The following is a 12,802-nucleotide window of genomic DNA, read 5'->3' on the forward strand; positions in this document are numbered from 1 at the left end:
AAACGGAAAGAGCTCCCATGGCCAGAGCTGGAACAGTTTGAGCAACAGAATAACTAGCGTGTCTATTTGTTGTGCGCCTGCCAGGGCTGTGCTGGCTGATGCCTCAGCGGAGCCGCCTGGAGGCGCACTCAGCAGCAGGGGTGGAGGGAGACCGAGGACTGACAAACTGGGATGGCTGACATTAGAAATCAGCGTGACCTCTGCCTTAACCCTCTCAGCTCTCTACTGTGATGGGCTGCAAAATAGTGTTTCCTCAGAAAGGTTGTTTCCAGATCAAACTTTAGTAGGAGGTTTTTTTTTTTTGGCAGCGTCCTGGGGCTTGTGGGATCTCAGTTCCCCGACCAGGGATTGAACCCGGGCCACGAGAGTGAAGGCCCAGAATCCTAACCACTAGGTCACCAGGGAACTCCCTAGCAGTTTCTTATTTTAAACATACCTTTTTTTAAAAAATTAAATTTATATTTATTTTTGGCTGTGTTGGGTCTTCATTGCTGCGCGTGGGCTTTCTCTATTTGCGGTGGCTTCTCGTTGCGGAGCACAGGCTCTAGGCGCTTGGGCTTCAGTAGTTGTGGCACACAGGCTCAGTAGTTGTGGCTAGCGGGCTCTAGAGCTCAGGCTCAGTAGTTGTGGCGCATGGGCTTAGTTGCTCCACAGCATGTGGGATCTTCCTGGACCAGGGCTTGAACCCGTGTCCCTTGCACTGGCAGGCGGATTCCCAACCACTGTGCCACCAGGGAAGCCCTCTTACTTTAAATAAACTCTTATTAGTCTTTTCTTTTAGTTCTCTGCCATTTTATTCATAGAATGCTCTTTACCTTCACCTGTATGCTTATAGATCTTTGCCTAAATTTTATTCTAGTTTCTCATGGGTTTTTTAACCTTTAATTCTTTATGCAATATGGAATTTATTTTAGTGTATAGTGAGGGTAGGAATGCATCCCACCCCCCCCGCCCCCGCTGCAAATAGCCAGTTGTCTTAGCGCTGTTTTTTATATAACCCACCTTTGGTTATAATGGCTTAGCTTAGAAATAAGAGAGCTATGGAGCAGTATAAATATATGTGCCATTGTGTGCTTCCCTCTGAAGAAGCAGCGTGCACAGTTGAATCCATGTGATGGTGACTTGGATGGGAGATGAAGAAACTGTCACGATTGAGGCGTGCCAGAGGAGTAGTGTGAGGTGTGAGCCAGGGAGATGGAAGATTTGCAGAGTCCTATGCCTGTCACACAATATTTGAAACGTTATCTTGTGGATGCGATAGTAAATGTATTTTGTGTTTATTTTAGAGGGAAGAAGTTGGCTCAGTGGGTAGAAGTTACAAGGAGGAAGATATCAACTCAGCAAAAGGAATAACTTTCTAACTAAATACTGGAACAGTCTAACAAGGAACTGACTATCTTACAGAGTAGTGAGTTATAGGAAGTGTGTCTGCAGACCTTGAGCAGTCATTTATTAGGGAAGTTCCTGATTCCTTATCTCTCGGGTGGGAGATTGCATTGATTACTGAGCGGTTCCTATGTGTCTGTCAGCCCTGTGCTTAGTGCCCCATCTACACTCGCCCATGTTGATAAAAGCCTGGTGAGGGAGGTCTGCTAACCACTGAGACCCCAGGAGGTTTGGGGACTTCGCCCATGCTGAGGTGATGGCTGGTGGTGGAGCCAGGCTCCGTCCTGTCCACAGCACCTGTCATCTCATTTCTAAGTGCCCCCCAAAAGCATTTGGATTCTCATTTTCTTTTAAGGGTAAGTTTAAAAGAAAACTGCCTTAAGCGACTCTTTTTTGGTGTGTGTGTGTGTATACATGCATGCATCCAGATAACATTTGTATTCATTACTCTTGTGTATATGGTTAGAGCCATTGCAAGAGTGTGTGAGCAGTACTCTGGGGCCAGTTTTGTTACATATTCCTTAAGGAATTAAAATTGGGTTTCTCTAAATGTATTTACTTAATTGAGGCATTCCCTCAATTAAAGTGGTAAGTCTTTCTCATTTTGTTTTCTTTTTTACCTAAGTCCTGCCTTTTGTGGTTTTCCTACTTTTGTATAAACACTGTCCCCCTTTCTCTTTTACGTCAACAAAAGTGCCCTCTCTTCCCGTTTCAGCCACTGCTGTAACCTGTAGAGGTGTGACACTGACCATCTTTATAGCTGGACAGAATTTAACCTGCAGAGCTATGACTTACTGCCCATTCATGCCCCAAGAGCCTTGGTTTTCCGGAGGTGATTTGAGCAGTGAAGTCGCTGCCATTTATTACTAGGTCTACAGACTCTCCTCTGCGTCCCTTTGGGTTTAACGTTGCTGGGAAAGACTGAGAAGTTGCTGGCGAGGTGTTTGGCTTTCTGAGCAGAAGCATCAAACCTTGGGCCAGCAGAGGGCTGGGAAGTAAGTGCCATGGGTCTTGATGGATGGCTCCATGGCGTGGTCACTGATGCCCTCCTCTCTCTCCTGACTGCTGCCGTGGCCCCCTCACCCCGGCTCTTGCCTTCAGAACGCAGGTGTGCTGTGGCCTCACTCCTGTGCGTCTCTAGTCTTATCACCGTGAGTGTGCCTAGCTCACAGCGACCTGCAGCGTGGTGGCGCTGCTCACAGGCAGCAGGAGCGTGTACATCTCTGCCTCGCCCGTTGCCAGCAGTGCCCCGCACTTCGTCTAGAGAAGATGTGCTCATTTGCTAAGAACGGCTCTCCTGGGGGTGGCGGTCGGGGGTCGTTCCTCTTGAGGAGCTGGCTTCCCCTCTCCAGTGGGGGAGCTGCTGCCCCTCAGCCCCATGCTCCCACCTAAGCCTGTCACCTGTGAAGGGTCTTGAGCTCTGGGGGGATTTGTTCATTTACTTACCTTCTCCTTACCTGCATGTCCCTGAGGGTGGGGCCCTTGTCACCCTGTGTGAGCCGAGGCCTCGCTCAGAGTATGTTGTAGTAAAACACTTTCATGGTCTAGGTTGGGGAAGAAGAGAATAAACGTTGCATCGTTAGGAAATAATACATAAATGTGTTGCTGCCAAAAGTGGAGAAGGAGTTCTTCATGTTGGGTTTTTTTTCTTTCTCTAGGGACACCAGTTCTGGGAAGTGAACCTTAGGCAGTGCTCAGATCCACACCTTAACCTAGTGGTATTGAGTCCTGTTCATTGGAAGCTGGTTCTAAAATGTTTCCTTCCTTCATTCAGCAAACATATATTTAGCGTTTACTGTGTGGCAGGCTGGGAATATAGTGCTGAACAAGACAAATGAGGTCCCTGCTCTACTGGAGTTTGCAGTGCAGTTGGAGAGCTATGAGTTAAATAAGTATGTAACAAATCTAATAATACTACACTGTCAGGTAGAGGAGTCGCCTCTGTTCTTTTGTTGTTTTCTGGGCTCTTTGTGTTATGGAGGTGGATTTCTGAATAGTCCTACAGACAGCTTCTAAATTTCCAAAGTTTAGTCTTTGTGTTATGCAAAAAAATCAGTTTTCCAGTATGAAACTGGGGGTATAAGGACAGATGTGACCCTGTTATCAGCTACTTGCAGCCTTCACTCCCAAATCCTGGAATGTGTGGTCTGTATTCACTGCTTCAACACTGCTTCCCCAGAGTTCCCTGGTGGTCTAGTGGTTAGGATTCGGCGCTTTCACTGCCGTAGCCCAGGTTCAACCCGTGGTCAGGGAACTAAGATCCCACAAGCCACGCGGCGTGCCCCCCCCAAAACAAAACAAAACAAACAACCAACCAGTGCTTCCCTTCCCCCAGCATCTATCAGTCCATCCATTCACCAAATGGTCTGTGAGGGCCGGGAACTGTCCTACGTAGTGTGCATTCACTGTGGGTATAAGGTAAAGTCTTGCCTTTTAAATAGAATTCATATTTCAGGGAATATAAGATAATATGTGAAAACAAAGATTTTGGGTAGTCGTAAGTGCTCTGAAGGAAATCACTCTCAGGTGATTTAATATGACTTCTGTCCCTATCACTCTCCTGAACAGGCTTTCCTAATCACTGTTTGTGGCCTTAAAAAAAAAAATTATGGGGTTTAAAAACAGACCTGAAACTAGAGAGGATAGTAAAAAGAACTATTGCTTCGTATTAGCCATCATCACCATTTTGCTGACATTGTTTTATGTGCTCCTTTCCCCTTTCCTTTACCTTCTCACTGTAGTATTTTAAAACCAGTCCCAGACACCATATGATTTCGTGCTGGTGACCTCTTGGCTAGTCTGACCCAGTAGGCATGCTCAGCCCTCACCCTCCTGGAGTCTTTTTTTTTTTTTTAATATGTTTTTAAAAATTAATCTATGGCTGCCTTGGGTCTTCGATGCTGCGCGCGGGCTTTCTCTAGTTGCAGCGAGCGGGGGCTACTCTTCGTTGTGGTGTGGGGGCTTCTCATTGTGGTGGCTTCTCTTGTTGTGGAGCATGGGCTCTAGGTGCATGGGCTTCAGTAGTTGTGGCACGCGGGCTCAGTAGTTGTGGTGCACAGGCTTAGTTGCTCTGCGGCATGTGGGATCTTCCCAGACCAGGGCTCAAACCTGTGTCCCCTGTATTGGCAGGCGGATTCTTAACCACTGTGCCACCAGGGAAGCCCCCTCCTGGAGTCTTTACAGCACTGGTCATCCTGCTGTGTCACTCTTGTGTCACCAGGCTTCAGTCAGGTGTGGTTTTCTTGCTGCTCTGATTGTTCCCGTGCTCCTTTGCTGGTTTCTCCTTCTCCAGCTGTGACCCCTTCTCAAGGCTTTGTCTGGTAAATATGTGACCGAGAATTTACTGTCTCTTCTGCATTTCATTAAGGAAAAAAAAGCTTGCAAACATTCACAGAAGATTTTGTTCACAGAGGCTATGTGTTTTATTTATTTTAAAATTTTATTTATTTATTTCATTTTTGGCTGCATTGGGTCTTTGTTGCTGCATGTGGGCTTTTCTCTAGTTGCGGCGAGCGGGGTCTACTCTTTGTTGTGGTGCGCGGGCTTCTCATTGTGGTGGCTTCTCGTTGCGGAGCACGGGCTCTAGGCGCGCGGGCTTCAGTAGCCGTCGCACGTGGGCTAAGTTGTTCGGCGGCATGTGGAATCTTCCCGGACCAGGGCTCGAACCCATGTCCCCTGAATTAGCAGGCGGATTCCTAACCACTGTGCCACCAGGGAAGCCCTGCTGTGTGTTTTAGAAATGCCATTTGGATGTTTTGCTGCTTTTCATCTTTGGCATTAATTTCAGTTACTGTCATTTCTTCCGTAAAAAAAAAAAAATTCAGACATAAGCCAGAAAAGTAATTAATTTGGTCTGCAAAGGACAAACAAACAGTACAGAATGTAGTATTTCCAGGTAATAAATCACAATACACCTATTTATTATTCACCTATAAAAATGTTAATTCAGAAGTCTTCACACATGTATTTCATTAAAGATGTAACATAAATTAAGCCTCTAATGAGATTTCTATCTTTTTTTTCTTTTTCCATCCTAGAATGTATGACAACATGTCCACAATGGTGTACATAAAGGAAGACAAGTTGGAGAAGCTTACACAGGATGAAATTATTTCTAAGACAAAGCAAGTAATTCAGGGCCTGGAGGCTCTGAAGAATGAGCACAATTCCATTTTACAAAGTTTACTGGAGACACTGAAGTGTTTGAAGAAAGATGACGAAAGTAATCTGGTGGAAGAGAAATCAAACATGATCCGAAAGTCACTGGAAATGTTGGAGCTTGGCCTGAGCGAGGCACAGGTACAAGTCTCAGATATGAACGTGAAGTTGACAGTCTGGAAAAGGGGAGACTTTGTTTGACATACGAGGTTTAACTAAACTAGAGGGCAGATACTTATAGAATAATAGAAATCAGCTTATATGTGGGTTATGTATGTTATACAAATGATGATTTGGGCATGTCTGCATTTTAAAAAGTAGAGCGAAAATAGGTAACTCTGTGTCGGTTAGGATTTGATTTGGCTGCATATATCAAAAAACAAAAACAGTGGCGTAAATATCATAGTCACATGTAAAAGCACATACTGAGGTGGGCTGTCCCAGATGAGTGCTATAGCTGCATGGGTGTCAGGGGTACCCAGGACCCTGCCACCTGCTGCACTGCACCCCAGTCAGCCTATCTCGTGGGCTAAGACAGTCCCAGCTGCAGCCGCGTGACCCCACCCTAGGACTGCGAAGGGGCAGGAAGGGTGTGCCTCCTCCCTTTACCTCCTTGAAGTGTGCGTGGCACTCTGCTTACACCTCATTGGCCAGAACTTGGTTCCGTGGGCATACCTAGTTGTGAGGGACACTGGGGAATGTTGTCTTGCCCCTTAGAGTTCCAGGTTCTTAAGCCTGAGGAAGAAGGGTGAATGTTGGCCAACAGCTCATAGTCTCTGCAGTACCCCAAGACAAGATTGTCTTAGGCACTTGACTAAACCTTTGTTTCTATCCTGCTAGACATAGAGATGAAAAAATTGGAAACATTTAGGTGTGCCCCCACCCCCCACCATAACTTTCAGCTTTGCCAACATATTTTAGGTAAAATTAAATACACTAAAAATTGGCTTCTTCTTTCTTAGCTTTCGTCTTGTATAGCGAATGAATGAGGCAGAAGTGGGGCTGCTGGGTTACCAGTTCCTGCTTTCACAGAGGAAATCATTCTGTACCAAAGTGACGGCCATACCCTGATTTTAGAATTCTCCATCCTAAGCATGTTACAGATTCTAATTGTAGGACTTTGGTTATTGTGAATCTCTTATTTTGCAAGTTGTGTTGAAAAGCGATATAGAGGTGAACCTCCTTTTTTAGTTTGGCAGATATTGGGGTTAAAAGGAGGAGGAGGAAAGAGCCCCACCTTCTAGAGTGTCAGGTTTTAGACCTAGGAGGATAATAAAGAGGGAGGGGCAGGTGCACGGTCTGCAGAGAGAACAGACCGAAGCCGGCTTTCCTCCCCAACTCTTCCAGCCCTTATCCTCCCAGGCAGGCCGGTCCCTGAGACCCATCAGTGCACCCCAGGCAGAGCCCAGTAGGGACCTCCGCTTATGAGTGCGTCAGGGCGTCCTGACTCTTGGTACTGGCCACAACACAGAGCCTTCGTCCCTTCCCCTGCAGTGGCGAAGAAGTCTTGTCTGTGTGCCCCGCCCCAGCTCCACCACCAGCCCCTCACAGAGTGACCTGCACTCTGAACACGTGTGCAGGTGTGTGCACGTGCTCTCACCCGTGGCAAAGGGTCTCTGAGAAATTCTGTTTGCGCCATCTAGATAAAAAGTAAAAGAACGCAGCTTCATCAGTACAGTAGCTGCCTGTCCATTGCTAGTCCATTCGAGATACTTTCTAAACAGAAAAAAGAAATGCATTTTTCATAGACGTTCTGAGCATGTGATATTCTTGATCATGCCCTGAATGTAGCCTGTGACTAAAGAAAGGGTGGAAATAGAAGTAAATGGCAAAATGTACTTGTATGTACTTTGGAGCACGTGTCTGCAGGTGTCAGGTAGAGCTACAACCCCAGGACGCTTGCGGAGTGGGGAGGTGGCGTTTGTTGGGCTGAGTACTGCAGTGTTGTCAGCGTTTCTGTCTGTCTAGGTTATGATGGCTCTATCAAATCACCTGAATGCCGTCGAGTCGGAGAAGCAGAAGCTGCGTGCACAGGTTCGTCGTCTGTGCCAGGAGAATCAGTGGCTGCGGGATGAATTGGCCAACACGCAGCAGAAATTGCAGAAGAGTGAGCAGTCTGTGGCTCAACTGGAGGAAGAAAAGAAGCATCTGGAATTCATGAATCAGCTAAAAAAATACGATGATGACATTTCTCCATCAGTAAGTGGTTCTGTAGGAATGCAGTATTGACAGTTACCACGTTATCATCGGTAGATTGTTTCAGTAAAGCCGGCAGTGTTTTCCTGTTTCCTCCAGCGATTGTGTTTAAACAAGACCAAGGATTAAGGGTCTTGGGACTGAGTCCCTGGGCAAGTCATATAAGTTCTCTCTGGAGTAGTTTCTTCGTATGTGTTTTTTTTGAACGATGGTCAGTTCAAAAAATACTTTGTAAATATAAAATAAATGCAAAGAGGTGCCATTGCCTTCAGCGAGATCTGTTGCAGCTTGAGATCTCCTGAGCATCCTCACCCTTTGCGGTCTGGCTTCCATGCACATCCCGCTGCTGGAATGCTTTTCCTTTAACAGTGCCCTGATCCAGTCGCCTGAATCCAGACTCGGGACTGCCTCTGTAGTTTGTAGTGGATCCTCACTTTCTCTTTGCAGCCCTCTGCCCTGCTCCCAGGACGCCATTGGTTCTCCTGCGCCCTCGCTCGTGCCTCCTTGGCCTCCTGCGGTTCCTGGATGTTAGGGTTCCCCAAGGATCGTGGTCTTTTCCTTCTTCTGTTGGCGCTCTCTGGATGTTCATCCCAATCTTGATTACCGTTTTTCGTTTACTGTTTATTTCTGATTCAGTTAAGTTTTTTTTTAAAGTAACCTTCTTTATTTTGGAATAATTTTAGATTCACAGAAAAGTCAGAGGTGGGGCCTCTGGGAGGTAGTGTGGGTTAGATGCAGTCATAAGGATGGGGCCACCATGACGACATTAGTTACACAAAGAGCAAGAGACCCTAGGTCTCTTGACGTGATACTGTAAAGAGAATTCCCACATGCCCTTCACCCAGGTTCCCCTAGTGTTAACATCTTGTATTGCCGCATAACGTGTCTGAGTTAACTTGGGGCGCTGTCTGTCTCCAGAGTACCGTAGGCTGCATGGCTTAAACAATAGACAGTTAATTTCTCCTGGTTCTGGAAGCTGCGAGTCTGAGATCAGGGTGACAGCTTGGTCGGTTTCTTGGTGAGGGCCTTCTTCCTGGTGTGTCCTCGTGTGGCCTCCTTGGTGCATTTGTGCAAAGAGAGAGAGAGACACAAACACCTAGAGTCTCTTGCTCTTTGTGTAACTAATGTTGTCATGGTGGCCCCATCCTCATGACCGCATCTAATCCACACTACCTCCCAGAGGCCCCACCTCCAGACACCATCACACTGACCATTAGGGCTTCAACATAGGAATTAGGGGGTGGGGAGGACAGACATTCAGTCCCTAGCAGTACGTTTGTTAAAAGTAAGAAATTAACGTTGCTATTGCTACGTCACTATTAATGAAACTACAGCCTTTATTTGGATTTCACCAGTCCTTCCATTAGTGTCCCTTTTCTGCTCTCGATTCCAATCCTGGATTTCACATGGTATTTTGAGCTAATGTTTTTTTAATGCCTACATAGTTCTAGGCATGTTCGCTACATAATCTGTATACCATTGAGTTCCACATTTGTGTCTCCAGTCTGAGCCCTCATCCTAAGACTGTAGGAATGGTTTTGTGTATTGTACCAGCAGACCTACACTTGCCCTGTGTCTTAGCTTGGGCTACCATAACCAGATACCATAGACTAGGTGGCTTAAAGAGCAGATCATTTACTTTCTCATAGATCTGGAGGCTGGAAGTCAGATATCAGGGTGCCAGCATGGCTGGTTTCTGGTGAGGACCCTTTTCCCAGCTTGCAGATAGCTGTTTTCTTACTGTGTTTGCACATGGCAGGGTGTGGGTGTGGGGGGAGGGAGAACTAGCTCTCTGATGTCTCTTCTTGTTATTGGGGTACTAATCCCATCGTGAGGGCCTCACCCTTGTGATTTTATCTAACCTAATTTCCTCCAAATACCATCACACTGGGGGTTGGGGCTTCAACATGATTTTGGGCACAATTAGTCCACAGCACCCTGTTTTATGAGGCATACTGTATTTCTCCCTTGCATCTCTAGGTCAGGAGCAACTGAATGTTTTGATTTAAAAGATATAACTCCTGTAGGTTGCTGTGGGAATAAGAATAGAGAAGTGGATTCACCTGGAAAACTGGGTAACATTGAGCAGGGGAAAGCTAGTCTCACAGAATCAGAGACATTTAAAACATTTTATTTGGAAAACATGTCTAGCTTGGAGAAGAGATACAATGAGCTGACCCTGCCTCCCCTTTTAGGGGGTTCGCATGATAATTTTTCTGCCCCGTCCCCCTCCCGCTGCTGGTGCGTCTCCTTAGCACGCGGCGCGGCGCTCTCCTGTGAGACCCAGGGCTGGGCTCACATTCAGGAGATTGAGCACAGGTGCAGTGCCTCCTCTGTCCTCTGCAGCCCAGGTTGCACTTTTTGTTGGTTATCTCAGCAGAGTCCTCGATGATGTTTTCCACTCATTCCAGGATCCAGTTCAGGACCACATGTTGGACATAGTGGTCCCGTCCCTTTAGTCATCTTTCATCTGGAACAGGTCCTTTCACAGAAAGAAGAAAGCCTGTCTTTGTCTTTCATGACATTGATGTTCTTGAAGAATACAGGCCAGTTACTTCATAGATTGTTCCTCAGTTTGGGTTTGTCTGGTGTTTCCTCATGAGTGTGTTTGGATTGTGTGTCCCAGATGGGAATGTTATAAAAGTGACATGTGCCTCTCAGGTCCCTTCCAGAGGCAGATGGTGTCCGTCTGTGCCAGGGCGACGCTGAGTTCTCCCCTGGTCAAGCTGCTGTCTGTTCTCTCCAGCGTGTACTCACTCTTTTTACCTGAGGGCTCATCTGTGGGGAACACGAGTCATAGGCTGTCACACTGCTCTTAGGGGTCCTGCGGTGGAGATGCTGGGTGGGGAGGGGAGTGTCCAGCCTGCCAGTTCTGCGGTGTTCAGAGATTTGCCATTTTAATCATTTGGTTTCCAAATAAAATTTATTTCAAGTAAGGGCTTCCCTGCTCTTTAAACTTCTGTAGGACACGGGTGACGGCTAAGGCACAGAGATGCCATCGTGATCTGTTCTGCCACTCCTGCCCGGACAAGTACTTTGAGTTCAGTCTAGCAGGCCTTTTATTACTCTTTACTGAACTGATGGATAGACCAAATTGTGGCTAGTCCTATGTTTGATCTGAAAAACAAACCATCTTTTCTATTTTTAGTTTAAATGAAATTTGTATCAAAGATTTCCAGTGCAGGATTTATAGTATTTGTAAGACTAATATTGTCCTGGGTTGGTTTTATAGGAGGACAAAGACACTGATTCCACCAAAGAACCTCTGGATGACCTCTTCCCAAATGACGACGACGACCCTGGTCAAGGAAGTAAGTTGGGAGTGGTGGTTAAATGGCTGCATGCAGATGGAGGTGGCGGGTCCTCTTGGGGTGTAATTGCTGTCATTAGCAGGCGGTGGCGTGCCTGCAGCCTGCCTCACAGCAGCCCTTGCACACTCAGGCTGCCTCGTGGTTCCCCAGAGAATTGCGAGTCGTTTTCTCGCTGGGATAGAGTAACGTGTTGAGCCAGCCCTTGTAAACGGGCACGCACCAGCAGTTCCGACGCGATCTGTGGATTCTCACGGAATGAAAGGGCAAAAGAGTTTTCCTGGGGCCAAGAGCAGTCTCACCACACTGTTGGGGCGCGTGCGGCATCCCCGACAAGTTGCTGGTGTTGCCTCGCCTGCGCGGGGAATGCTGGACAGGTTTGGTACAGTGGGGACCACGTGCTGACCTGGACCAGAGCCAGAGCGGGGAGTGCTAATCAGCTGGTGTCATCGGGTGATTTTCTCTATTGCCTGAAGTGAGCCCTTCTCTGTGTAGTGCAGCAGCAGCAGAGCAGTGCAGCGGTGGCCGCCCAGCAGGGTGGCTACGAGATCCCCGCGCGGCTGCGCACCCTGCACAACCTGGTCATCCAGTACGCCTCGCAGGGGCGCTACGAGGTCGCCGTGCCCCTCTGCAAGCAGGCCCTGGAGGACCTGGAGAAGACCTCTGGCCATGACCACCCGGACGTGGCCACCATGCTGAACATCTTGGCCTTGGTGTACAGGCTAGTAGTCCTCATTTTATTCTCTTAATTTTACCTAGAGACAACGTTTTTAACGAGCTTGTCCTAAAAATACGTTTCTGTAAACTGTTATGAGCTACTTTTCCAGCCTTATCGTCCATTTGTCTTCATGCAGCCAGGGGTTAAGTTCAAACATTTAGCAAGCTCTCTGGCAAGAGTATGACCCTGAAGAACAGACGCTGCCTGGGGCTCCCAGGCAGCCGTCCAGGACTAGCCCACAGCACCCTTCGCTCTGGCCAGGCTAAGCTCTTTTGATTTTTTTCCCCACAATACTTGGTATACCAGGCTCCTTCTGCCCACCCTGCCTGCCCGTATCCCCTGCCTTTCTGAGGCCTTGTCAGCGCTCTCTCCTTTCTGAATCCAGGGCTCCACGTGCCCCTTCCCAAGTTGTGCCCCGTAACCCTGTCCCTGCCTCTCTCGCAGCGCTTGCCCTGTACTTGGCCTCCGGGTGATTTGAAGTTTGTCATCTCTTCTCCCGGGATCCTGGCTCCTTGAAGTTGAGGACCAGGTTGTCTTCTTGTCTCCACCTTGAGTCACTTGAACATGTTTGCTAACTCAGAAGCCTTTGGTGAACTTCCTGAATGGAATTAAATAGTTTGCCTAGGCACTGACTGGGCAGTGGTACGTGGGAGCCCTTTGTCTGCTTCTGTCTTTTAGCCGAACTGACCTGAAATCGAGCAGGTCGGGGTGTTACTCACATGCAGGACTGGTTTGCTGTGGCCACTCCAGTGTGGTGGGTTTCAGGGAACTGCTCCATTTTTTCTTTGTTGGTTTGGTTGTTTCAGTTTAGCCAACAGTTTTGATCCAGATGTATGTAAGACTTTGGGCTGGTTTCTGTGAGACCCTAAAGATGGATACATAATACCTGTTCTCAAGGAGAAACCAGAACGTGGAATTTGAAGTCAGGAGAGTTCAGTTTGTATCTCTGCTAAGTGGCCCCTAGACAGAGGATGTTATCCAGAGCCCTTAGCTTTTCTGAGCCTCTGAAGGGTTGCAGGGGATGTGAGACATGGTG

At 47.5% G+C, this 12,802-nt stretch overlaps 1 protein-coding gene across 22 annotated transcripts in view; it reads left to right on the plus strand.

The window, feature by feature from the left end:
• Positions 1-12,802, plus strand: part of KLC1 (kinesin light chain 1) — a 58,322-nt gene that overhangs the window by 10,126 nt on the left and 35,394 nt on the right. For all 22 annotated transcript variants that reach the window (XR_003435658.1, XM_027120691.1, XM_027120698.1 and 19 more), the window contains exons 2-5: positions 5,424-5,685; positions 7,513-7,743; positions 10,973-11,051; positions 11,544-11,769. Coding sequence is in view for 21 of the 22 variants with exons in the window: in XM_027120691.1 (XP_026976492.1) it covers positions 5,425-5,685; positions 7,513-7,743; positions 10,973-11,051; positions 11,544-11,769 (797 nt within the window). In the remaining variant the exon portion in view is untranslated. The remainder of the gene's footprint in view (positions 1-5,423; positions 5,686-7,512; positions 7,744-10,972; positions 11,052-11,543; positions 11,770-12,802) is intronic.

The sequence above is a fragment of the Aethalodelphis obliquidens genome, unplaced genomic scaffold, assembly GCF_003676395.1.
Source record: "Aethalodelphis obliquidens isolate GAN/ISIS:26980383/991018 unplaced genomic scaffold, ASM367639v1 scaffold21, whole genome shotgun sequence".
Classification (NCBI taxonomy): Eukaryota; Metazoa; Chordata; class Mammalia; order Artiodactyla; family Delphinidae; genus Aethalodelphis; species Aethalodelphis obliquidens.